We start from the raw sequence: 24944 nt of genomic DNA, 5'->3' as shown, positions 1-24944 counted from the left end.
GCCCTGGGGAGGAACAGGGAGAGGAGAAGGGGGGAGGAAGGAGGCACGAAGCTCTGGGTGCCAGTGCCCGGTGCCTCTGGTAGTCGTGCTGCGGGTCGGTTGTGCTCCAGGGCACCCAGGGGAGCGTGAGGAAGGAGTGAGACCTGCTGGGTGGGCGTGATCCCGTCACTTCACCATGTTTCAGCTGTGATCTCTGCCATGAGCACATGAGCCACCTTTTGGTCTTAGCCAAGGGAAAGCCCAAGGTTGCCCGCTCGGCTCTGAGTAGATAATGGGCTGTGACAAGTCCTCTGCTCAAGGTAGGTGTCACCAACTTGCTTTGCCACGTTCTCGGTGTCCAAGCGTGTGCAGTTGCAAATGGTCAACAGGAGTAACCTAGAAAAACCCACACAGATCTTCGCTTTCGTGTAGTTGTCTATAAATGTGAAAACCTTGCTCAAGATGGCCTTTGTGTACAGTGCTGCAGCGTGGGAAGGGAAGAAAATGTTAGAGGTCTGCTGCTTGCTCATTCACCACTGGCTCTTGGACAGGGAAAAGATAGTAGCACAGTAAACCAACTGTACCAGAATGAGCTGGAGAATTGAGCCTAGAGGCATCCGTCAAGGAACTCTCTTGGTTAAGAAGATCCCCAAATCCTACAGTTGCGTACAGTTCAGTGTCCTTGATGCTGATTGTCTTTTAAAGTTTATTTCCTACTTTTATTTGCCATAAATGTTTTTTATTTCCTCTTTAAATTGTACTCTTTAAAGATCAGTGCTTGCAATATTAGACACTGTTTTGTCTCTTCTGAAGAAAATATCCTGCAAAATGAAGAAACACATCAACCTTGACTGAGGTCCAAGTTATTAAAGCAAGGAAGAGGTTATTCTTTGGGGAACTCAGTGAAAAAAAAAAAAAAAAAGACACAATGGAAATATTAAAGGAGTACTGAACAAAATAAATGGCTTTTTACTTGTCCAGGAGTCAGACTGTTAGCAGCGTAAAGTATGTGACCTAGGATGCATGAAAGGGGGGGGGGAAGAAATCAAGATGAATGATCTATGGTAAAATGAAGCTGAAAGTTTTGGTATAGGCCAAGATTGTAGAATCTGTGGAAAATCAGTGCTAGACATAGCCTCATCACTGGTAATATGAGCCAAAATAGTTATCTGTCTTTTCTGGCTGAGAGTTACAATACACAGTACCTCCAATCTCAGTTGCCATGAACATAAGGTATTCTTCCCAAGATTTACATCTTTAAAATATATGAACTGTTCATAAGTGATTCCCAGGCGTTTAGTATTTCAGATGCTTTTCTCAATCTTGCAGTTGTAATTTAAGTATTTTGGAATCAGTCTTTCTGTTGAAATACGGAGCTTCTAGATTCTGTCCAATGATGACAGTCCTTGTTTAGCTCCTTGCCTTGAGTTCTCCCCAGCACTTCTTCCTGGCTTTGACAAGGCTTTTGTACATTATAAGAAGGAAGAATACATTGCCAGTAAGTTCTGCAAATTGTTAGAGAACTCTACAGTTATATAAAACTTAGGGGTTACACGCTTTATCCTTGACAGTAAACCAGCTCAGTAGCTTGCTCTCTGGGTTCCTGGTCAGCATGAATTTAATGTACTGAAGTGAAGCTGTTGCCATGCAATTCAGGTACAGTTAGCTAGCAGCTTCTATGCTCGAGTTACCTAGTGGTACATCTGAGAGCGTTCTGGTTTTAGCTGTTTACATTCTTGCCAATACTTGACTGATCAGCTCCAGAATCTCCTCACTTCAGATTAAGAGTTTGACATTTGGCAAGGAATACTGCCAGGTGGCCAAAGCTGTGTCCTTTTCAGTTGCTGTGAAAATCATTCCCCTTGAGTTGCAAGCCTGTGAACGGTCCTGTTCCTGTGTGATCAGAAGCAAGAGCCTGGCAGCTAACCTATCTACTGATTTTATCTGCTCAGAGCTTGCTTCAGTCTTAGAAGCCTTTTTTTTTTTTCCTGATTTTTGTCCTCCCTGGATATTTTAACATAAGGTACTGGAGCTGAAGGCAAGAAGTTTCTTAATTTTAGTGCGTTTTAGTGTTTGAGTTCCTTCAGTAGGTGTAAGCATTAGGGAAATGAGGAAGGCATAGCCTGGGTGTCAAGCAGAGATGGACAGTAAAAGGTATGGAATAGAGTGCCTGGCCAGACATTGCTAAGTGGTGGGGAGAGACATGAAAATTGGACTGAGGTGCCTTCTGGCAGAGTACGGTAATGGAATAGACTGGTAGAGGAAGGGCAGAGAGGTGTAAATGGAGAAGCAGATAGGAAAGGCTGCAAGCCAGACTACTCCAGAACATGCAGTAGATACTGAAAGTTGAGTTCTGGATGTTTCTGCTTGCTGGCAAACCAAAAGGAAGTCTGATGGCCCAAAATAAGCTTCTCTCTGCAAGGAGTTGTCTCTGCAGAAGAAACCAACCCACTACTAAAGAACCCATATAGTCCAAGTGACTTGAATCTATGTTGTAGATTTTCACTTAGGTTCTGAATGCCAAAAATTGAGCTCAAGTTGGTCTCATAACTCGTGTGAGGGAGGATCAGTCCACATTTGCTGCCTTGTGAGCTAGTGTGTTGATTATGTGTTGACTGTTTGTCCAGGGACTTGTTACCTTCTGAACTTTAGGTTGACAAGAGGGACGGCTGGTTTGTTGTCTGTGAGAGTTGTCACACAAACTGTCAGCTTCAAGGATCTGAAAGGAAAACTTCATGGTTAAGGCAGCGACAATCACTGTGGGACTGGATTTTATCTCTTCAGACCATTTGCTGGTGGTTTGTTCTTAATTTTGTAGTAGTTTGTTTGGAGCAGCTGAGATAAGATTTATACTGTTGCAGGAAAGTTTGTGAGTCCAAGCTTACCACCCTGATAACTCGGGCCCCAGACATCTCAAAATAGGTGTCCCACATTAGTGGACACCTTTCCTCTCAGTTTCTGTCCTTAATATTTTTTGTGTTGCTTTCTTATTTGTCCAATGTAGAAAATGCTGCTTCCCTTCCTAGTGGTGTTGCAGAGGCAGACCTCATGACTATAAAGCCCTCCTTGATATTTTGATGAGATTTGTATAAAAGTGACATGGAAATGATTTATACCAAGCAGGAAATGATATGGCATGGTAGAGAAGAAGTGTGGTCACACACCCAACAGCAAGATGTAACAGAAATATTGCAGAGTTGTCTCTTCAGCTGCTTGGGTAAAAAGTTTTGATCTGTATTTCCAATAGTCTCCTGAGATTGAGTATATAACCTGACAGAATTTGTGTTTGGTTTTTTTTTTCCCTTTTTGTTTTGATGGGTGTTAAACAGCACATTCCATGGAATTTTGTATATATTGCTGCTTGCTGAGGCTCACTGGAAGGAAGGTTGGGTGTACCTATAACAGAATGCTATTAAAACTGCATCTAGAACCCTGTTCAGTGGAACAGTGGAAAGTTGCATTGTGCAGAAGTGAATTGTAAAGGTTTTTCTGTTTAACTGTGGTTGTGTTATTAGTGAAATATGGAGGTGCAAAATTTCCTACTTGGATTCTGTTCTGCAGTCACTGTGAATTGGAAATGGACAATGGCTTATTGTCTCTGATACTGAATTTCCCCTTTCCCACTGATAGCTGAGGGTTTCGTTTTGAAGGGAAGTGTTGGGTGAACTCCTGATTCCACTCAGGTCAGTGGTAAAAAAACACCCAAACCAAACAAAGACTATTGAAGTCAGAGAGACTAGGGTTCCCCTGAAAATCCAGTGCCTTCCTTTCATCAACCAGCTGGTTTTCTCATTGAAGATGGCAGAAGGGCTGTAATCTGCAAAATCGCATTTTTAAATATTCCTTTGCCTTGGAAAGTACAGATAAAAATGCAGCTTTATACTCCACCCTCCGTAATAGTATTAGACAAAAAACAGGCAGAAACATGATCTTCTATATAACTAATCAGAATCTTTTTGCTGTCTCCAAACACATTTTTCCCAGGGTGCTAGGATGGTAAATATTTTAGCAGAGGGAATTAACTCTACTTCTCTTCCTTTATGTTCTGTTATCAACGGGACTAGCCCACACCCTCACTTTGCCTCATTTTTGGCTCTGTTTCTAAACCCTAAAATTCCTGTTCCTGCATTGAAACACAATTAAATTGAAGCTTAATGTGGTGCCTGTTTTATGTAATCTTGCTTTCTGCCTTTTTTTTTTAATTCTTCCAAGTCTGAATCTCATGAATCAATGTGTATTCACGTTTCATCTGAAATTTTCTAACTCTCCTCAGTATGCCCTAAAGCTTCCCTTTTTTGGTTTATGAAATAATAATAATAAAAAGCTTAACTCTTCAGATTAAGTTGTAACTGCTTTATACATTAGACAGACAATTTCAGCTTAACAAAGTAAAAATGGTGTGAGAGAGAAATTGCAGCTTGATTATTTTTTAAAATATTCAGATTAGAATGTCATCTTTTATGAGTTTTTTTATAACCACTTAGATTGATACAACTCTCAAAAGCTGCTCTGTTTTTCATCACACATTCTCATCTGTAAAACCTTCATTTTTATTAATCTTTGTACAATCTGTACAACTTCGAGATTAATCATTTTAAAAGAGCTACTCTCCGAGTGTTAAGGATTTGCTGGGCTAATGGCAAATGCAAGTGCTTCTAAATACAACACAGTGCTTGCTTAGCGTTTTATGTTGCAGAAGTATCAGTCTTTGTTTCCCAGTTATCTAGAGTTACGTTTTTATGGCTCTGTTTCCAGGTCTGTTTCTGGCTGCCTAGAACCCGGGAACAAAATATGCTGGGTCCTTTTTTCACCAACTAACTTGAATTCTAAATATTTATACTCTGGATCTGTTTTTGTGCTGTTCCCACTGAACTTAAAGAGAGTTGTGTATTTATAAGTAAAGGCAGAACTAGACAGTGAGGCCAAATCCTTCAGTCCTCGCTCGGACAAAAGTATCTGTTGGATCCTGGCAGGCTGTTGTGGCTGCATCTGGCCTTGCTTGCTCCTGAGTCCTTTTAAGACTTGTGAAGGGATTGGTCTAGTGCCTCTCCTTACTGGAGCTCTTGGCCTTAGTGGGATTTTTTCATTTGTTTTGTTTTGAATTGTTTGGTTACTTCAGCTGTTTGCCCCTTGATTATCCTCCTGGCCTTATCTGAGTTTCTCCTGGGGGCTGCTCATCCCCTGGCGCAGGGGCAGACAGTGAGGAGCTTTGGCTGTGCTCCTGGCTCTGCTCGGTGCACTTGCAGCAGGGCAGTGAGCGGCTCTGCTGGCAGCTCTCCAGGCTGCTGTGGTGTTGCCTGAGCAGCCCATCCTGCTGGGAGAGAACATGTGGGCCTGCTCCCAGAAGCCTGTCTCCCCCAGAGTTTCAGTGTTTACCTCCCCTGGATTATCCCTGTTCATCTGAACAGCACAGCATGATCTCTAATGCATCTTCTTTTGAATTGATAATGCATATTTGTTAGTGGACCTGGGGCGTTCAGTGTCCACATTGCAGTGCTTCAGTGGAGACCTGGGCTGTTATCTAGCCCTGAGAATCTATCAGGATAATTTTTTGTTATTATACATACAGATATTGTGGCCTGAGTGTGTGGGGCATTGTCCCTTTGTCTACTTAAATAGAATGCCTGACCAAAAAATATGAAAGTGAAGGAATCTCTCACCCTCTTTAAGATTTCCATTAGTTAGTGTACTGCTGGTTATTGCTCATGTGTGTGAGATTGCATCTGCTCATTTTCTCTTCTATGCAATAAAGCAGGTGTTTGAGTTTCAGTGATGTATTTAGGAGACTTACATTGGTTCTTCCATCAGTTCTTTTATTTTAGTATATAAATTGCAGCAATATGAAACAAGACAACTGTGGTGTACGTTGTGTGGCATCAGGGATGCACTGAGCAAGAGGCTGGGAGAAGAAAACAGTATTTCCCAGTGCAGTTACTGTGGCTGCTGAGTAAAGGCTGAAGTTCAGAGAGAAGCAGTGTAGAGACAATCTGTGAAAGCTCTTCCCTCACTATTCCAGTTTCTTGACTGACTGGAAAGAACGTTCACTTGTTAATTTCAATCTCCCTGAAGGTCAGATTGTTCTGTGGTGCTTCATAGGGAATAGATAGTATTTTAAGCGAGAAATCTCATTTTGCTGTCAACATCCATATGACCACGCTGAGTACCAGCCAGTGTTGATGGAAATGTGGCCAATGTAAAATGGGAACTGCTTATGAAAGCGTTTCTCCTACGGAGCTGGTTAAGCAGGTGGCTGTTCATTACTTAGCATTGAATCGGTCAAGAGGTTCAGAAAATAGGTTTTAATCTTCAGCGCTTTGCAGTTCTATGTACAGTTTTAGTGAAGTATAACTAGAAATATTGGGAGGAAATAGGAGAACAGCTGAATGTTCAGGAAGGGTTCCCAACTGTGCAATAAAACTGGAGATGGAGATCATCTGGAGGATGCCTCCCATTCATAGAGCCGTTCCTTAGGGCACAGACCTGGTCTTTGTTCTGCTTTGTATTCCTGGTTGGAATTATTTCAGAAGTGACTCGTCTTTAGAAAAACAGTTAACACTGAAAGATGAAAACCATGTGAATTTGGTGGGAAAGTGAAGCTGTTTTATGGTATAAGCTTTTACTGTGTACACCTGTTCCTCCTTCCAAAGTTTCTGTCCTTGGAATTCTTATCTAGCTTTGTCTCTTGTTTGTGGTAATGTATAAGGTTGCTACCACAGGCATGAATGAGAGGTTACATGGTTACTCAGGGTGACTTATGTTGAAGTTCATATTTACCCTCTATTTGCTACATTACAGATCTGTAAAAGCTTCTGCAGAATGTCCTCCTTATAAATGGTAGTTCTCACTTAATTTATGTTTTAAAATGCACTCTTTGTGATTAGATGGATATCACCATGGCTTGGGTGCTTTTCAACCTTTTTTTTTTTTTTAACATCTAAGGACTTGCTGCCTTTCAACAGAGAGGAAAATACAGTTAGTGGGGAATCTGAATTGAGCAAATTAATTTGTTGTTTGTATTAAGGAGCAAAATTCTTGAGCAAGAGAGCAGACCCTGTTTAGTTGATGTGTATTTAGAGAAGAGTTTAATCCATTTAAATTAGATAGTGGCATTTTCCTTTTTCTGTCATTACAGATAATACTACAGATCAGAGATAATTTATTGCCACCACCCTGTAAGTTATTCCTTAATGGCCACCCGTTTATTAGTTAAAATTGAAATAAACAGAGCAAACCTTCCTAAAAGGTACAACCTTTGATTTGACTGGCCAGGTAGAGCCAGGATTTGAAAGTAGTATTTTAAGCAGCAAAGGATTTGATCTAAAGGAGCATGTCTGCCAGGTGGCAGCCTGGAAGCCACTATGGGGACAAACAATGAGGAATGTGACCCCTGGGCTGCAGTTAGAGCTGTTCACAAGTACTGCTCCCCTCCTGTGCAGTGAGGCTCACAAGCCATGTAGACATCTCCCACATGCCAGTTCCACTGGCTCTTCTGCAAATCACTTAAGAGGCTTAAAACTTCCTTGTAATTCTATGCTGCACATGAACTTTGAGTGAAGAGAAAGGAAGGACCAGTGAAATGAGAGTCTGGGCCTCAGGGACCCCTTCAAATTACTATTGCAAGCATTTGGCAAAGTCTGGGATAACATCCTATGTATCCATCTTTGTCCCTAGCTGTGTGCCCTTGGGCTTTGTTCTGGGCTTTCTAATTTCTGGTGCAGTGTAAAACATGAGCACTTACTGTTGCCAGTGTGTATTGATACATGTGGCACTGTACACACTCATGTAACATACTTCTTTAAAAATAAATAAAAAAAAAATTTATTTACATAATGTTGGCATTAAGAAGGTTGCAAACAGGAACCACAGCAATGTTCCCTAGTATTCTGAACAGGAGGACATAGGATTGTGAAGAACGTCATTAGATAAACCTATGCTTGTGACACCCCCAAAACACAACAGAGGTTACAAATTAAAAAAAACATTGTGATGATGCTGCATGAAGAATGTTGAACATTTATACCTAGTAGGGATAGGCTGGTTTGTGTTTTTTTTAAATTTTATTTTTATAAAAGGGTTAATTTGTAGCGCATCCTGCAAGCTGATATGTGGGATAAAGACTTTGGACACTGATTTGTAATCTCTGTTTATGAGTACATGACTGCTATTCTTATAAATGTCATCACTTTCTTGGTAGTATCTGGTAATATCTGAGTCATGAGGTGCTGACAAAAATCCACTGCACTTAATGTGAAACTTGAGGCATTTTGCTCATTCCAAAAGATATTAGCAATAGCCAGCCCCACATTTAACTGATAAATAACGTGTACATGTGCACATGACACAGCCATGCTGCTATGTGGATTTTTGCCTCTTACCTAAAATCTTTGTGGAAATACATCAGAGTTCTTTTTCTGGGCTGTCTTAATGGGTACTAATAAATGTATGTATGGAGTCCATGCATTGAATCAGTAGGAGCAGATCCATACAAAGGCAGAGCAGGCTTTCTTTGGTGAATTTCATTTGAACTTGGATGTCATGGCTGTAAAAGCGAGCTCTGCTTATGAAATGAAACCTCTCATATGGAGCTGAGTACTGAAAAATATTTCATGTTTCCATTATTCCCCTCTTTATTTACAGCCATACAGCAGGATATGAAAATGAGAACCACAGTGCTCCCATGTTATACAGCTGTGGGGCCCAATACAGAATACACACCCATGGAGTTTTTAGAGGCATACAAGTGAGTATAGTAGGGCATTCTTCATAGGGAAGAGACAATTGATGCCTGTTTAAAATGTTTATTTACTACCTCACTGGTATTTATAAATATGTCCTTGATTTGTGGTTTCCCTGTGTTAACAAGAAGTGTCCTGACTTCACTGAAGCACAATTTAAGTGTTCTTTCAGATACAATCACTTAAAATAGTTTATTTCTTCTTGTAAAGTATATCTGCAATGCAATAGTCATTACTAGCTGCCTAGGCCCAAAATCTAGCTTCTGACTTCTAGCTCCAAGCACTTCGGCCACGTGAGGCTTCTGTAGTTCAATGGACTAGATCTGATAACTGCGTATAAGAAAGTATTGGATGACATTTTGCTTTTAGGGATTTCTGAAACTTCACTAGTTCTAACATACTTCTTTAAAACAAAATGTAGTGTTTGTTTCCTAATGACTAAGTAATTAGTGAATATTTGAAAGGAACTTACCATTCATGGGAGTTAATTTCCTCCCTTTCTGAAACAGTCATGTCATCAAGAAATACCACTGTAAAAGATACACCTTCTTAAAACTGATGGCAAAGTCATTACATAATATTTTTCTCTTCTGTGTTGCTCTGTGTTGTCAACATACACCAGTGCTTTTAGATAGCATCTTTTCTCCTTTTCCTTTTCTGTATAGTTTAACAAGTCATTACTCAGTGGCAAGCTCTCAGAAACAGGCTCGTGAGCCAGATTTTATAGAGTGAATAAAAATAAGCGGTAGACAATGTTTAAGGAAGCTAATTATCCCAGAAGGAGAAGATCATCTTTGATGGAACATTGTGACAGTAGCCAAAATACATTAAGGCTGAACTATTCACCAGCTCCACCTAGGCAGGCTTTCTTGTTTTATTTTTTACCATGTGTATTAACCCAGTAAGTTCATTTCCCTGTCTTTTAACTTCGTGTGAGTATTTAAAATAAAGAGGATGCTACTCTGGCTCTTGCTGTTATCTCTTACACTGGTATAAGCCTAAAACTACTTCATATGCCAATGACTGTTCTTCCAGGATTATACATGAGGTCAGAATGTGGCCCATTTAATCTTGCATATAAATATAGGTGAGACAATTTATTAAGTAGAGTTCACTGTATTTCACTTCAAATCATGTTAATACTCCGCAAAGAACAAAGTTACACTAAGATTGCACTTTGTGAATGTAGAATGAAATGAAGTTGCCTGTTGGCAGCATAATAATATCTTTCAGTATCTCTTTGTCCTGGCATCTCTTGTTTGTTTCTCTTTGAATATGTTAAGCAGAAGCTCGAGAACGTGCTCGTTGCATTAGCAAGTCTGTGTCATTGCAGGACGTCCGGCGGGTGCCAGGAGTAGCTCCGACCATTGTCCGATCAGCAAGTGAGACAAATGAAAAACGTCCCTTCATGTGTGCCTACCCTGGCTGCAACAAGAGATACTTCAAGCTGTCCCATCTACAGATGCACAGCAGGAAACACACTGGTGAGGCTCAGCATGGACTGGGATAAAGCAGGTTGCAGTGCTGGACAGCAGAGTGGGTGGGGTGGTTTTAAAATAGCAAAAGGTGCAAGAATGGATCTGCCAGGTGAGGGGCAGTGAGAATCTGTCAGAGGGTGTGTGTGGGCTCTGTTTTCTGGCCAATCCCTCTTTTGGATGCAGAAGACTCTCTGAATCAAGTAAAGAAAACCCCAGAGCAGCAGTGACAGCGAGTAGGTCACCTCCCTCCTGCTCTTACTGTTGCAGGGCATCATTCAGGGCTGTGAGTTGTCTTCTTCTTTTTTCTTCCTTTTTTTTTTTTTTTTGATCTGCCAGGTGAGGGGCAGTGAGAATCTGTCAGAGGGTGTGTGTGGGCTCTGTTTTCTGGCCAATCCCTCTTTTGGATGCAGAAGACTCTCTGAATCAAGTAAAGAAAACCCCAGAGCAGCAGTGACAGCGAGTAGGTCACCTCCCTCCTGCTCTTACTGTTGCAGGGCATCATTCAGGGCTGTGAGTTGTCTTCTTCTTTTTTCTTCCTTTTTTTTTTTTTTTCTTTTCTTCTTTTTCATCATTTGGGAGCACCAGAGCTTGCTTCAAATCCTAACTGTTGTTAGCTATTAAGTTTCATCTGCAATAGGAACCTAGGCATTTAGCATCCTCTTGTCCTCCTGTGTGAGCCTTTTCTGGTTGGGAGTGGAGTCAGACATCAGCAAATTAGCTGCTTTGCTATGGAATCTTGCTGTGAATAATTGAGCCTCATCATTTGTGGGCTAAGATCTGGATTCTCTCTTAGTTCAGGCAATGTAAGTTGTATCTCAAAATGTACAAATCAAATGCCCTATGGCACCTTGTCAAAGAGAAAACAGAATTATTGCCCCTATTGGAAGATTTATACTGTTGGAAATGTAAAATTATGATATACCTTTAGATATGCTCCCTATGCATTTTTTGATTGCCTATCATACTGTTATTTGTACAGTTCTTTCTGTGCTAATCTAGAACCTGTGGATAAAACCTGTTAACCATTAATATGATGGAAGGTTGAAGGGATGAGACACAACAGGAAGGCAGTCCATACTGCAGATTGCCTGACATTTCATCAGAAATAGTTGCAAACTCTTTTCTTTTGGAAACCATGTGGTGACCTTAGTTAATTGTGTAAAATACTTGTTGGTGAGAAAAGAACCTAACAAAGCATTTTTAATTTCCCAATAGAAAAGTCACCAAATATTAAGATCAACATCTTCATGTTCAAAATAATTTAGATTTTAACTGGCATTTAGTCTTTCGAGCTGAAAGTCTACAGAAATTCTGTTCTATTTTCTGTCAATAAATTTGAAACAGAAGAAAATTTGGACATCTTTTGAGATCCATTAACTGTGGTATTTTTCTTAAGTATGCCTAAACAGTTCTGAATTTTTCTTATAATTATTATTTCTTGTAATCATTATTTCTTTCATTCCTAAAATGATTTACTCTGTTTTTTAATGGTCATAATTTGTTTGTTCTGGTCCTGTGTTTTATTCCACTTGGTTGCTTGGCTTTTGCAATATTATTTCTGGATGCATCACAAGCACTTCAGCTTATATCTTTTTTGTTTTCCTTGACTGGAGAAGACTTCCAGCATTTTATGACATATAATCTAGGCATGTAGAGCCACAAAAGCCCCAGAAGACACAGGGCATAGAACCATGGCCATCTAACATCCCTAGGGAGACCTCTCCCATTGTTTTTGAGGTCATGCATGCTCATTCCTTTTCCTTTGGTTTATGTGATAGTGGAACAGGGTAGAAGAAAAATTGTGGGGTTTTTCACTCCAAACACCTCTTCTGTGCAGGTGGGCCCAGATTTTCTGCCATTGTATTTTGCATGTTGAAAACAAAACATTTATTTCTCAAACCCTTGCACGTTGCCTTCGTGATTCCTGTAACTTGTTTTTGCTGATACAAATGTTGCCATTGATGAGACTGTGGAAGTTTTTAAGGTTCGTTGCAGCTAGAGGGACAAAACAAGGGATAGTGCACTGCTGGTATGAGGATTGCTTGAATAAGAAGCCTGGTTGATGCATTCAGCTTTAGGATCAGAAAGGAGTTCTCCCCTTTACCAGGCTGGCAGGTTTTTGTCCTCAGCCTGTTGTATGGATACTAGCAATTTCCTGTGATTTTTGGCCTGAAACATTACTTACCTAATTCCCAGCTGCTGAACAGGCTTAGAACATGATGCCCTTCATTTCTTGTCTCCTTCTGTTGCCTGTTAGTCGTAGTTTTTGAGAGTGCTTGTTGAACTAAACTGTCTAGTACTGGATAGTCTGCAAACACTTCTGAATCAATAAAATTTTTGGCTACTTGGTGTGGTGGAGAGTCTTGACTTGGTGTCTATAATGGTGTTTTTCAGTCCCATACTCTTCAGGAGTCCTGAGCATTTGAACCAACTGTTGTAAAACAAATCCATTTCCAGCCTCCTTTGTAACTTCATGTCTTTCTCTGTCTAACCCTAATTTGTCTCTAATGCTTGTGGAGCAGCTGATTGTCAAATGCAAAATTGGGAAGCCATTTATCTCCAAGGGCAGATAAGTCATCACTGTGAAGACTGTGTGTGTCTTGGTGATAACTGTTATGGTAACTACAGTTCACACTTCTCTGCACCTTTATTCTTTTCTCCACCTGCTTGGTTTTATGTGTTAGGGGGGGTATCTTAAGGGACTGGTAGGACTAGAGTGAGGCTATTGGCTTATGTTGATAATTATGTGGCTGTCTGATCATTGTTCAGTTTGTAATTCAGTGAACTCCAAACCCCTATTTGAGTTCTCTGTTAGGTACAGAAATTTGGTTTGGTGGGATTAGCATATTAGTCAGAAAGTAATGGGTAAACATAACACCTAATAATCTTTCTAAACAAAGGGGTGTGCCTCTTCTTCTACTTCAGTGTTTTGATGGGGAGTAATCCTGACCAGCCAGTCTACAGTCAGGAGATACCAGCTCAAGTGAAAGAAAATTTGCTTGTGTGTGGTATATGTCTCTAAAGCCAACAGAAAATTTGACTAGTCCTTCTCTAAGGTGGCTCTGGATTCACTCATGGGTTTGAAGCTCTTCCACATTTCTTAGTGTAATGGTAGGTCAATTTTGAAAATTATGAAGATATTATTTGAAAACAAGCTGTTACAGATAGGTAATACTTAACCAGCAGATCGTATCTTTGCAGAATAATGCTGGCTGTTCGTTATCTTTTTTCTTTCTATAGTAGATACAGAGGACTAACTCATCAGATCTTCCATTCTTCACCAGTTGCAGTATTGCAAAATTGAGCAGGGCCCTGAAACACTAAATTGGATTCTGTAATCAGTTTTTACCAATGTTTCAACATAGCCTTAGCTGAAAGTATGTTGACATTTTGTACCCTCCAAGACTGCTTATCCATTGTTAACAATGGCTTTATTGAAACTTGTACAGCTAAAAAAGCTCTTTTTCTTATCTTGGTGTACTTTGCTGCAGCAAATAGGCCTTCGAAAGGAAATGCAGACATACAACTAGCTTTTCAACAGTACAGCAATTAATGTGAGTTGTCATCCTGTGGCAGGCTTCAGAGAATTGTCTGCAGAAACAAATTGATGTCTAGACCTCCATAAATTTAATTTATGGTGGTTACATTGCATTCTTGCCAGACACCTTTTGGGTTCACTGCCACACATTGGGAGAACTTGATTTATCCTAAGAGAAAGCTGAGCATCTTTGCAGAGAAAATACCCTCTGCCTATTTGCTAGGGACATTCTTCAGCCTGAATATGCTCAACTGCAGGTATGAGATTGTACAATGAAGTGTGAGAATCTCTAACTCAGGAGAGTTGTCCTGTATGTGGTAGGGCACTTGGCTCCTGGTGATGAATTTCTGAGGCTCAAATGGATTTAAGTAATGCAGCCTAATAACTGCTAATCTAGCTATGATTTCTTCCCTTTGGCAAAGGCAAATACCCTTTTTACCATGGCATGTGCCACTGTGCTGCTAAATGCCTTACAGTCATTAGCACAGTTCATCATTACAACAGCTTGGAAAGACAGAGCTATGTCCTGTATACACAGAGATGAGAAAGTGGTAGGTGGGTGTAGTTGTGCCTGAGCTGGGAACTGCACAGGCTCTCTCCTCTTATGAGTCCCACGTGGGAAGTTCTAGGATAGCACTCTTGCATTACTGTTGCTTGGAAGTACTGACCTTCATACTTAAGCTCTGGAATACCATTCACAGAAAGCTGTGGAAGCTGAACACTAACATGGATTCAAGAAATAACTGCACAAATTAATGGGAAGAAATTTAATTAACAAGTGTTAACTAGAAAGCCACCTTTGGCTCAGAAAATTGCTAACTCATGAGCTGCTGGTTGCTCAGAGAGTGTCCAGGAAAGTCTTGCTGCATCCTGGCTATCTTCTGCTTTCCTGCAGGCATCTTCTGTGAGCCGTGGTGGGACACAGCTGGGCTGGCTGGACCTTTGGCCTCACCAAGCATGGGCTGCTTTAGGCTTTCATTTCTATGAAATAAAATAAGAATACTTCTCTATTTAAAATACGAGATCAGTTTCAAAACAGTCATGACATCTCACACCTGAACTTCAGAGTAAAGATGACAGGAACCATTGCCTATAAAAGCTCACTACTAAATAGACATATTTTTTATCTAGGTTTGGTAAAGCAAACTATGTTGGGTAAAAGGTTATATTAGCGAGGTAAAGTTGCGATTATGTGGTTGTGATTAAGTGGGTACACAAGAAAAAGGATTTAAGTGAGTGAAGGGATTACAGACAGGCCTTCAGATTCTCATTCAGACTTGCAGTCTCTGCTTTCAAAATCAGCCTCCTCTCTTCAGGTTTTCTTTTGCTCTTGCATCACTCCTTTATGAAATGCAATGCTGATGAATATTTTGTGCAATTGCTCCAGCAGCAGGAGTTTCTGTTTTCCTGTACATCTGGGCAAATGAATTTGCTCCAGAGAAAATGTGCATGCTCCCTCTAGTTTAAGTTAATTCTTTTCAAGCAAATAGGTTTATTTTATTAGGAGTATTTATTGTAATGTGTGCAATTCAAAATTGTTACTCTGATTTTTGAGCTTTATTTTTTCTAAATATTTTCCTGAATATTAAATAACTGCTATTCCCTCTGTCCTCTTGACTATATTATTATGCACCAAGTGTAGCGTTTCTTTTGCGTGCCCTCTTTCAGTAATGAAAGGTGAACAATCATGGAAGTCTCCAGGTCACAGGGAAGGACTGGTGAAACTTCATCTCCTGTTTTGTTTTTAAATTACATATAGTCACATAGGAAGGTGACAGCATTTTGAGGTATTTTTCATGCATTTAGAGACTTTTGCCTTTTACTGGAGAAGCTGTAATAGGCTTGAAGAAACTAGATACTGCTGTAACCCCTCTTGGTACAGTGATTTAATGAAGTACTAACAGACCTTTTATAATTGGGACCATTTCCGTTGTCCTGTTCTGATGAAACTGAGGGGAGTGAACAGGTATGTCACAGTTGGCATTTGCAGGCATTTTGCTTGGCTTGGCTGGCATGGAAGATGGAGAAGGAAAGGGAAATCAGAATTTCTGTCCCAATATTGTGCCTCTTTGCTTGCTTGCTTGCTTTTTGTTTTCTGTGCAGTGTCAGTGTATCTCTGTGCAAGCATCTTGGATTGATTCCTTTAATTGGTTAAATTGGTTGTTAGTTTAATCAAGATTATATTTCAGAGTATTTAAAGAAATGCTTTCATGGTCATTCCATCTGACCCACTATACTGTTTTATTCAAATACCTCCTTAACCATCTTCTGCATTTATATTGCAATTAGCAGACAGTCATCCTGTCACTGCATTCTGCTCTGCTGACATTCCCCCTCTTAAATCTGCCAAAGAGCTGAATTCCTTGGAAGTAAGTGGTTTCTGAAAAGCAGGCACCCCCCAGGGAGTCCTTGCGGTCAAAGTGTATGGAACTATTTCAAACACCTGTGGCAACTTTAATCCCTTACGCTAATAAATTAAGCACAGCAGACATGGAAATTGTCCACACCTAGGTTTGAGAATCATTAAACTCCTCTGGGTGACTGTCACAGGAAGTTAGCTTGTTCTTGCAGATTTAGTTGTTTTTGTAAAATTTTGATCTTAGCTACACTGGTGTGGATTTGGAATGTTCTCCTCAATATGCTACTGATAGTGTGTCAGCTAGATCAGAAGGCTTTAGATTAGACTAGTTTGCAGTGGTATCCCGAGATACACCTTTTCTTCATCAAAATATCTGATCATAATAAAATTTCCCCATCATAATAAAATCAGAAATCCAGATGTTTGCATTGAAGATTTTAAAAAGTTGTGTATGTTTAAAACAGACCAAGAGAAATTAAACTCACTGCCCACTTCAGCTGCTGTTTTTCTTTAGTTCCTTCCTACTGGACCTTTGTCTTTTATCTCAGCTTTGCACTGTAGACAAAGCAGGTCCCAGCTGGTCTCTTGTGTCCCTTCCAGATAAAACCCAGGATTCTCTCAGCTTTGCAGTGAGAAGATGTTAATTCTTGTGCTAAGGCCTTTGTGTAGGGCTGTGGTTCTTTATACAGACTTTATATATAAATGTAATTGTATCCGAGGCTCTTGCAGGATTCCAGTGCTGTGCAAAAGGGACCTTAGATTAGATGTGAATTGGATCTGAAAGTTCATACAGCTCCTTCTTTAACAGCAGAAGGATTAGGATAGTTTTGTGCTGGCCAAATTTCACTGACTCTGTGACATGCTACATGCCAGTGGTATTTCCTTCTTTCCTCAAGCTCCTTGACTGCTGCATTTCTTTTTGCATGTTTATGTAGCTGGTGAAGCCTTTTGCATTGAAAAACATGTTCATTTGAGAAGGTTGCTTGAAGGTCCTTCATTTTTTGACAAGTCAGAATCTCACTTTTCATCCCTAAGAAAACCCATCCCGAGGATCTCTTCTAAACTGCATGGGAGGTGGAGGAGACTTTTCCATAACTCATAGGCTTGCCTGTGGGAGATGTGCAGCTACAGGAAAATTTCTATTTAATGGTGCTGTATGGAAGTAACATAATTTGTGTTTTGGGGAAGAATGTATTTTTCTGTGGCTGAAATTTGCACTTAATTTTATTTTAATCCATTTAGTATGGTTAAAATTACCACCTACAGGGATGCCATTGGTTTAATTTTTGCTTCAAATACAATTTAGAGCAAATTGCAACTTCTGCAAATTAGATATTAATGAAATAGGAGGAAAGGACTTAATATGTTTTGGGTTGTTGGGTTTTTTTTTTGAGAAATATAAAATGAAATTTCTGTTCTTTTCCAGCAGAAAACAATTTAAAAACGTTATGCAACCTGAATTTTGTTTTGTAGCTTTTTAACCTAATGGGCTATTTTTCAGAAGAAGCAGGTTCAATATCAGTGTCAGTGCAGTGGAATTATGCCAGCCTTTCCTCCCTGGATTCCAGCACAGTTGGGTGTTTTTATAGCAAATGAGTCTTGGTGTACCACTATGTAGCTTTAGACAGGAGAGGAGTCTTTTAGTGTGACATGTTTCATCTCCTGATTGACATCTGTCCTCATTTAGCCACATTTCCTGATAAACTGTTGGTCCTTTACAGGTGAAAAACCTTATCAGTGTGATTTTAAGGACTGTGAACGGAGATTTTCTCGTTCAGACCAACTCAAACGGCACCAAAGACGACACACAGGTTTGTTGATGAGACAACTCTGCTCATTGCAGTTCATCTTTGTGTGTGAATTGAGATCCATAAATTGCCCTTCTAAAATTGTGTTGTTCTGCTGCTGTGTCTGCTTTTGCATTATACCTTTAGTGCCATATTCTTGAAGTTAGCTCTAGGAGAGAACTGCAGCTGAGTCTGTTTTTTGGCATTTCAGCACTATAGGTTTATAGAACTATGGCTCTAATAGGTGACACTTAAATCCTGCTCCCATCTTTTTGAAACAGCTTTCTTAATGAAACTCTTTGCTCTATACTGTATAGCCAGTATAGGGAAATTATTATTTTAAAAACCAAATAGTTCTGCAAGAAAAAAGTTGCCAGTGATTAACCTGATAAATGCTGTGGTTGGTTTTGTGGTGTTTGTGTGGCAATGCTAGTAGGTGAACACTGCCTGAGCATAACCTGAAAGGCTGGTGGGACTACTGTGCATTTATATGTGGAAACCAGAGGTGGAGAAGCAAAAGCCACACCAGCTATAACGCTGAAGACCCTAATTCTGCAAACTACTTCAGCTTAGATTTGAGACTTTATTGAATTCTGTCAACTAAAGAAGGATTCTAGGACTAGTAAAGAGAGAGATATCAAAGATCTGGCTGGTTGGGTTGCACAGGCAGTCTGGAAAATGCATAGCAATTCACATGTAGTGGAGAGGGCAGCAGCAGGCACGGATGGATCTAGGTCCTAGCTAAGCTAGTGTCTTTCTCAGTGAATAATTTCTTGGGTGAAATGTTCTGAGATAGCCAAAACTACTTGTGAGTTCAGTCCAAATTCAGCAAGTTGTTTTTTGCACATACACCATTTTCTGCAAATATGAAGACAGCCCATTGGTACTTGGAGTACTTGGAGGTCTCAATTAGATTGACAGGGGAGACAGCTGCCCTTCCCAAAGTTGGAGAAGAGGAGCTGGTGATGATTCTAGCCTCCTGGCTGGGAGTGGAACCATGAGGGCACTCTACATGGAACATGAGAAAGGGTGACTGAGCCACAGCAAGAAATGGCAGTTAGGTCTTCCTATCTCTCAGGGACTGGCCTGACAACTAATGTACTCATTCTGCAGTGGTTGATGTCTGCCTACTGCTTTTCTTGCTGAAGATGTTCTGTCCCACTTAAATGGTGTTACTGAGAGATGTAGGAGGTGACTCTGAAAGCTGGTGGTAAAAGTCTGTTAGGATGATCCATCTTTAGCAACCGCATGCTAGAACATAGATATCTGTGTTAAGCAGTTCCCGAGGCTTGTGTGTAGTGTGTAAAGTAAATAGTAGCAGAAGTGTAAAGGAAGTTAATAATATTTGGAATATACAAAAATACACCTCTGTACCTCTGTTCTTCTTATGTCCTGTTTGCTCATAGGTGTTACAAACAGTGCCAAGCCACAGGATCAGAATTAACAAAGTTTGCAGATCCTCCCTGACCCAACAGTGAAGTGGGTGCTTGTTTATGATGGTGCTGTTTGGGTGCTCCAGACCCAGACACTGGAAGAGGAGGTTAGAGAGGGATGGCAGCCTGATGAGTGATGTTATGCACTGTGTGGGCATGAAGCTGGGAGAGGCAGTTACAGTCACTAGGACCAAAAAATCCAGGCTTTTGAAAATTCAGAAATAGCTGATTTTATTCACCCTTCCAAATAGTGTTGGGTTGTAAGAATAGACTTCTGTCTTTTCAGGTGTGAAGCCCTTCCAGTGTAAAACCTGTCAGAGAAAGTTCTCTAGATCTGATCACCTGAAGACTCATACCAGGACTCATACAGGTAAAACAAGTGCGTAAACTTTTCTTCACATTTATATTTCATTATTTTTAAAGTTTAAATCAATGTTATTGTAAATGACATGATTAAGAAAATTTCTTAACCAGAGTTAAATATTCAAAACAACAGAAATAATTTCAGTGTGCTGATTTTTCAGTGTGACTACGTTCCCCAAGTGTCACAGTCCATTTTCACAAAAGAGATTTAGATGATTTTGGAACCTGTGCTTTCTTTCTTCATCCTTAAAGAAATTTCAGCTTGGCAAAATATATTTTGTCAGCTATTGTGAAACGAACATCATGGTTTTAGCTCACAGATGTCAAGTTGATCTACTGACTTTACTGAATAAAACCCTACAAGATAGAAATTTTAATTCTAGCTTCAGCCTAGGGTCTGTAATCTAAAGTATTCACGCTTACTCATGCTTCTCCCAAGTGTCAGTTGAGCCTAATGCAGGATAGCACGGCAAAGCTCTTGCTGTTGCTGCTTGTACTGTAATCTCTCCAGAAGATAAAAGGAGTGCCTTTTGCAGACTCACATTGACAGACACTAAAGTAAAAGCTTACTCAAATATTCAGGGATCTTTTTGTAGAAACCATAGTATTTCATATAAATACAGGGGAAAAAATAGGAGGCCATTTTAGTCTGTTCTGACCTCATGTAAATGTAAACACCATTAAGGAGCAACTGCAGCAACCTCAGTATTTTAAGTTTTAGAAAAATTCCTGTGAATTGACATGTTCTGTTCCCTTTCAGCATGTATGCAGTATTTTTAATGAGCAATTGTTTACTGAGCACTTTGACATGTTTTTAGGTGTTACAGTGATTTCTGTACTGGTGTTAACCTTTTAAATTTAGTCTCTGTACAGATGAACAAGGAGCCTGAAAATCTTTTTCTCCCAACTAAGGATTCTTTTTTCTCTTCTGGACCATAAAAACACAGGTTTAAGACTTCCAGAAATACAACAGAAATTTTAATAAAATGAATTATTCACTTGAGAATAATGGCATTTTATGTGGCAGTGGCCAAATGAATTCTTCAAGTAGTGGCCATGTCTGCACTTGCAGTCTGCAGATGGTAAGGGGCATGGCTGTGTTCCTGGGTTCTCCCAGAGTCTCATGCTGAGCTGCAGGGCCTGTGTCTGTGTTTTTGCATGAAGGAAGATATTTTCTTAAGCAGCAAGAGGTAACGTTCAGGTAGAGACCAAATGGCAAGTGGTTGTCACATGCAAGCAAGTCAGGATAAACTACATCCCCATCACATTTCACTGCCAACTGATGTGCTAATTCATTACTTTCATGACTTCAGACATTTTTTATTCCAGACTGGCTAAATCAGTGAGGAACTCGCTCTCTTTTTTTCGGGTGAAACTCATTCTCCCTGTTCTAGCTCGTCCTTGCTCCATGTGATCCCAGCCCACACTGCCCTCATGGCTGGAAGCAGCCTCACTCTTCAGCAGTGATATCCTCATAGGACAGACCTTGGCATGGACTTGCTGCCTGCCACTGGCTTGGGTCCTGTGTGGACTCTGCAGCCCAGCTGTTTGCTGCTGTCATGTTGCTCCTGTCGGCGGTTTTGGATGTGTCATGTTCCGGTGGCTGTAAAATACACATATACTGAGAGGAATGAGCCTGAGTGGTGGGTGGGGATTTTTTGTCTCCAGTTTGTCCTGTAGCTTCATTTCCCTTTCTTTCTTGTACCCCGTAAATTTTGCAACAAAACAACCAGCTCAAGTTATCTTACTCCATGTTAAATCTTGATTAAACAAAGCAGAGGTAACTTCCACCTAATTCCATCTTTATTTTAAGTCAGCTGCCACACTGTTAAGCTACAAAATCAGGGCTTTTTGTCTCCACAAACAGTTTTACTTCAACAGCAATCTTTGCTGTAAAAAGGAAAAAAATGAATGAAAGGAAAATGCCAGATCTCTCTCTCTTTTTTTTTTTTTTTTTTTTTTCAAATGCAAACATGATTTCTCATATCTGTAGAGTGAAGCTGTACAAAGTAATTTGTGACCAGCTTGGAACTAATAGAGATTGCTGCCCTCTCTTGCAAGAGGACAACCAGAATTGCTTGTGGAACAGCAAAACTGTGATGCTTTTACTATTTTTTACAATTCAGTGAAAAACTGGCCAGTAATAGAGAACTCATGTTGGTTCACAGAATGGTTTTGCTAATTTTGCTGAGATGAAAGAAGACCACTTTGTACAGTCTGTGGGTTTTCTTAGTAGCTCTAACCAGAGCAGTTTTGCCCATACTGTTTCACACACTCATGTGAGATAGATGATGCTTTTGCCAGCATGTAAGTGGATAAAGTATGTTATAACCACCCCCCCTTACATATATTGCACAGGATTCTGCAAACAGAAATGTGTATTTGTGCCAATCTCAGATCCCCTTTGGCCTGAATTTAGTTTCTGAAATGCACAAAGTATGAGGCAAAGAAGAGAAGGAAGATGGCAGAGCGAGCTTGTACAACGCTGGTGTGTCTTGAGTTGGAGAGTACATGGTGTGTAGACAGCCCTGAAGTGCCCAGTAACAGAGCTGAACCCAATTAAAAATATTGCATCTATTTTTTTGGGGGGGGAAAAAAAAAAGAAAATGCAAGTCTAAATGAAACATGAGTCACTGGGCACTGGGCTGAGCTAATGAAAGCATTCCACCAGCATTCTTGCAGCATCAGGATCGCAGCCTGAAATTCCACTTAAACATTGTAGAAAATTGAGAGACCACATGAAACTGTTAAAAGGTGATGGCATTTCTTGTTCAAATTGAATGTGCTTTGCTTGGGATTGTTTTTAGTGAATATGATGGGAATGTTAGAAATACAGAATATTTTGAGCCTTTAACATCTCTTATAGATGTAAATCTACTTTATTTAGAAAATAGTGGGAAACATTCAGTCTGGTTCAGCAGACTTCATGCTGAACTTGTGTTGTTTCTCCCATATTCACTTAAGCTCACCAATGTCAAAGACCTTCAGCCAAAATTCATTGAACTAGCTGGAAAAGGTCTCTTTGACACGAGGTCAAGCTCTAAAATGTCACTGACAATTTTCACAGTGACCAACAGTATGTCTGCACCACAGTCCGGGGTGTGACTGAAGCTTGTGTGAATGCCAGTGTTATTTTAAACTAGTTCATTGGAGAGTTTAGAATAGCATAGACATGGCAACGTGTGTTCAGCGAGGCCCTGTCTTCAGGAAGGAACCACTGCAAAATGTTCTATGTCCTTGGGAAAGGCTGTTGTTGAACATCAGTTGTGAAAGATGCAAGAAAGCACTGAGTGCTGATGTGAGTAGGAGTTGAGGGGATTCCCACATCCTCTCAGGACAGCCTGGGATGCCTTTCTCCCTGACGGGGGCTCTGCCTGGCTCCTCACAACCCTGCAGAAGGAAAACAAATAGCAGTGTCATACCCAGTTAATAACAGGGTGTTTTGTTAACAGGTGAAAAGCCTTTCAGTTGCCGGTGGCCCAGCTGTCAAAAAAAATTTGCCAGGTCTGATGAATTAGTTCGTCATCACAACATGCACCAGAGGAACATGACTAAACTGCAGTTGGCCCTTTAGACAGTTCAAACAAGTGAATAAACCAGATGGGACATTATGAGCTACTGCAAACTTTATCAGCCCTCTTCGGTCACCTCTGTCAGAAAGCTGCGGCTGTCTTCGCATCCCACTTGACACAAGTTAACTAAACTGTAGGATTCTGCTCATCCTTGTCTTCCATTTGGACTTACATGAGTTCCTATCCAATAAATTCAAGAGATTTTTACTTGTCATTTTGTTACAAAGTAAGCAAGATTGCCACCATTTCAAGTTTACTATAAACTATGCTTAACCTTCCACACCCGTCCAGTTTTCTGGTTTTATTTTCACTTGAACTTCTCTGGGTACACACTGTTGTACCTGCTTAAGTCCTGCAGTGGGTAGGGTGATTCCTCCCTGCTGAAGGTGAGCTTTATGCTTACTGCATCTGTACATATGCTGAGGTTTCTAACTGCTAGCACAGCTCTCCTCGCAAAAGGAGATGGAACAATCACCTGAGATACTTTTGGTAAACTTTGTACTTGTGCTGCCAAAGGGCAGGCTTTTAAAGTTGGAAGCTCTGCTTTTGAATTTCACAAATCAAACCCTTTTTTAAAGAATGTGTTTCTAGAGCAGCTAAAGCTAGATGAATCAGAGCCTCCTGTACAGAAAAAAAAAGAATCTTACCATGATGTTAACTTGTTTTTTAGATAATCACATTATTGATCCCCCCAAGCTGTTTTGTTTGTCAAATAACTCTTTCCTTGTCTCTCTCTCTTTTTAATGTATTGGTTTAAATTTATTCTATCATGAGATTCATATATCTCCTTCACACAAAACTTAATTCCAATCATTGTAGACATTTGGGATTTGTTTACAATGTAAAGCCACACTGGTTATGTGGCTAGCAAGCTGTATAAACTTAAAACTGAACTTTTAATGGGGCTGGTCCAGGATCTCCATTAACAGATTACTCTTAAGATAAGTAACTTAAAAAGACTCTGTCAAGTATATGTGAAAAAGACATTATTAGTGTAAGGAAATATATTGTTTCAGGGTTTTGGGAGGAGGGGTTTATTATTTACTTCTAATTGCTTGAAATTGTATGTATATATATATCTGATAATGTATTGCTCTTAGACATCTAAAATTACAAAGTGTATAAATATTAGATGCATCACTGTTCTGATGTTGTTGCTGTTACCAACTATTGATAACACTAAGAATGTAACCTGCATTTTTCACTGAGCTTTCAATTAAAGCCCATTCAAAGAGAAACAAATGAGAGTCCAACAGATGTCTTGTTTCATGTCTGGTATTAAATTTCAAATGCCCTGTCCAATAGTATCCTTTTTTTTTTTTTTTTTTTTTTTTTGTATATAAAGGTACCACCAGCACTGATGACCACTAGTTAACCTGTCCAGGTCCTGACCACAATTTATCCATCTCACTTGGGAATCATACTGGCAGCAGCAACCAGTGTCAAGTTTCATATTGTGCTATAAAACAGTTGCTTCTATCGTACGTCTTCTTACCCAACTATTCCTTTTTTTTTCAACCTGTAAGATTTGTATGAGACCTCAATAGAATAGTGAAACCCAGTTTATAAATAGCAGCACTGGCCTTCTGTAGAACTGCACTGAAACCATAAGCACAGATAACTTCTTAGATTAGGATGTCATAGACTGACTTTTATGAAAAGTTAACTCAGAGTTGGGGTGGATTAAATCAGTTCAGCAG

At 40.0% G+C, this 24944-nt stretch overlaps 1 protein-coding gene across 1 annotated transcript in view; it reads left to right on the top strand.

Annotated features, from left to right (window-relative positions):
- The window catches only part of WT1 (Wilms tumor 1), a 46048-nt gene extending 22802 nt beyond the window's left edge, over nucleotides 1-23246 (top strand). Inside the window, exons 7-11 of the mRNA XM_010004267.1 lie at nucleotides 8617-8719; nucleotides 10048-10198; nucleotides 17811-17900; nucleotides 19596-19679; nucleotides 23125-23246. Coding sequence (XP_010002569.1) covers nucleotides 8617-8719; nucleotides 10048-10198; nucleotides 17811-17900; nucleotides 19596-19679; nucleotides 23125-23246 — 550 coding nt within the window. The remainder of the gene's footprint in view (nucleotides 1-8616; nucleotides 8720-10047; nucleotides 10199-17810; nucleotides 17901-19595; nucleotides 19680-23124) is intronic.
- Nucleotides 23247-24944: the final 1698 nt, after the last annotated feature.

Source organism: Chaetura pelagica, unplaced genomic scaffold, assembly GCF_000747805.2.
Source record: "Chaetura pelagica isolate M959 unplaced genomic scaffold, ChaPel_1.0 scaffold119, whole genome shotgun sequence".
NCBI classification, from domain to species: domain Eukaryota; kingdom Metazoa; phylum Chordata; class Aves; order Apodiformes; family Apodidae; genus Chaetura; species Chaetura pelagica.
This window is presented reverse-complemented; position numbering and strand designations above follow the sequence as displayed.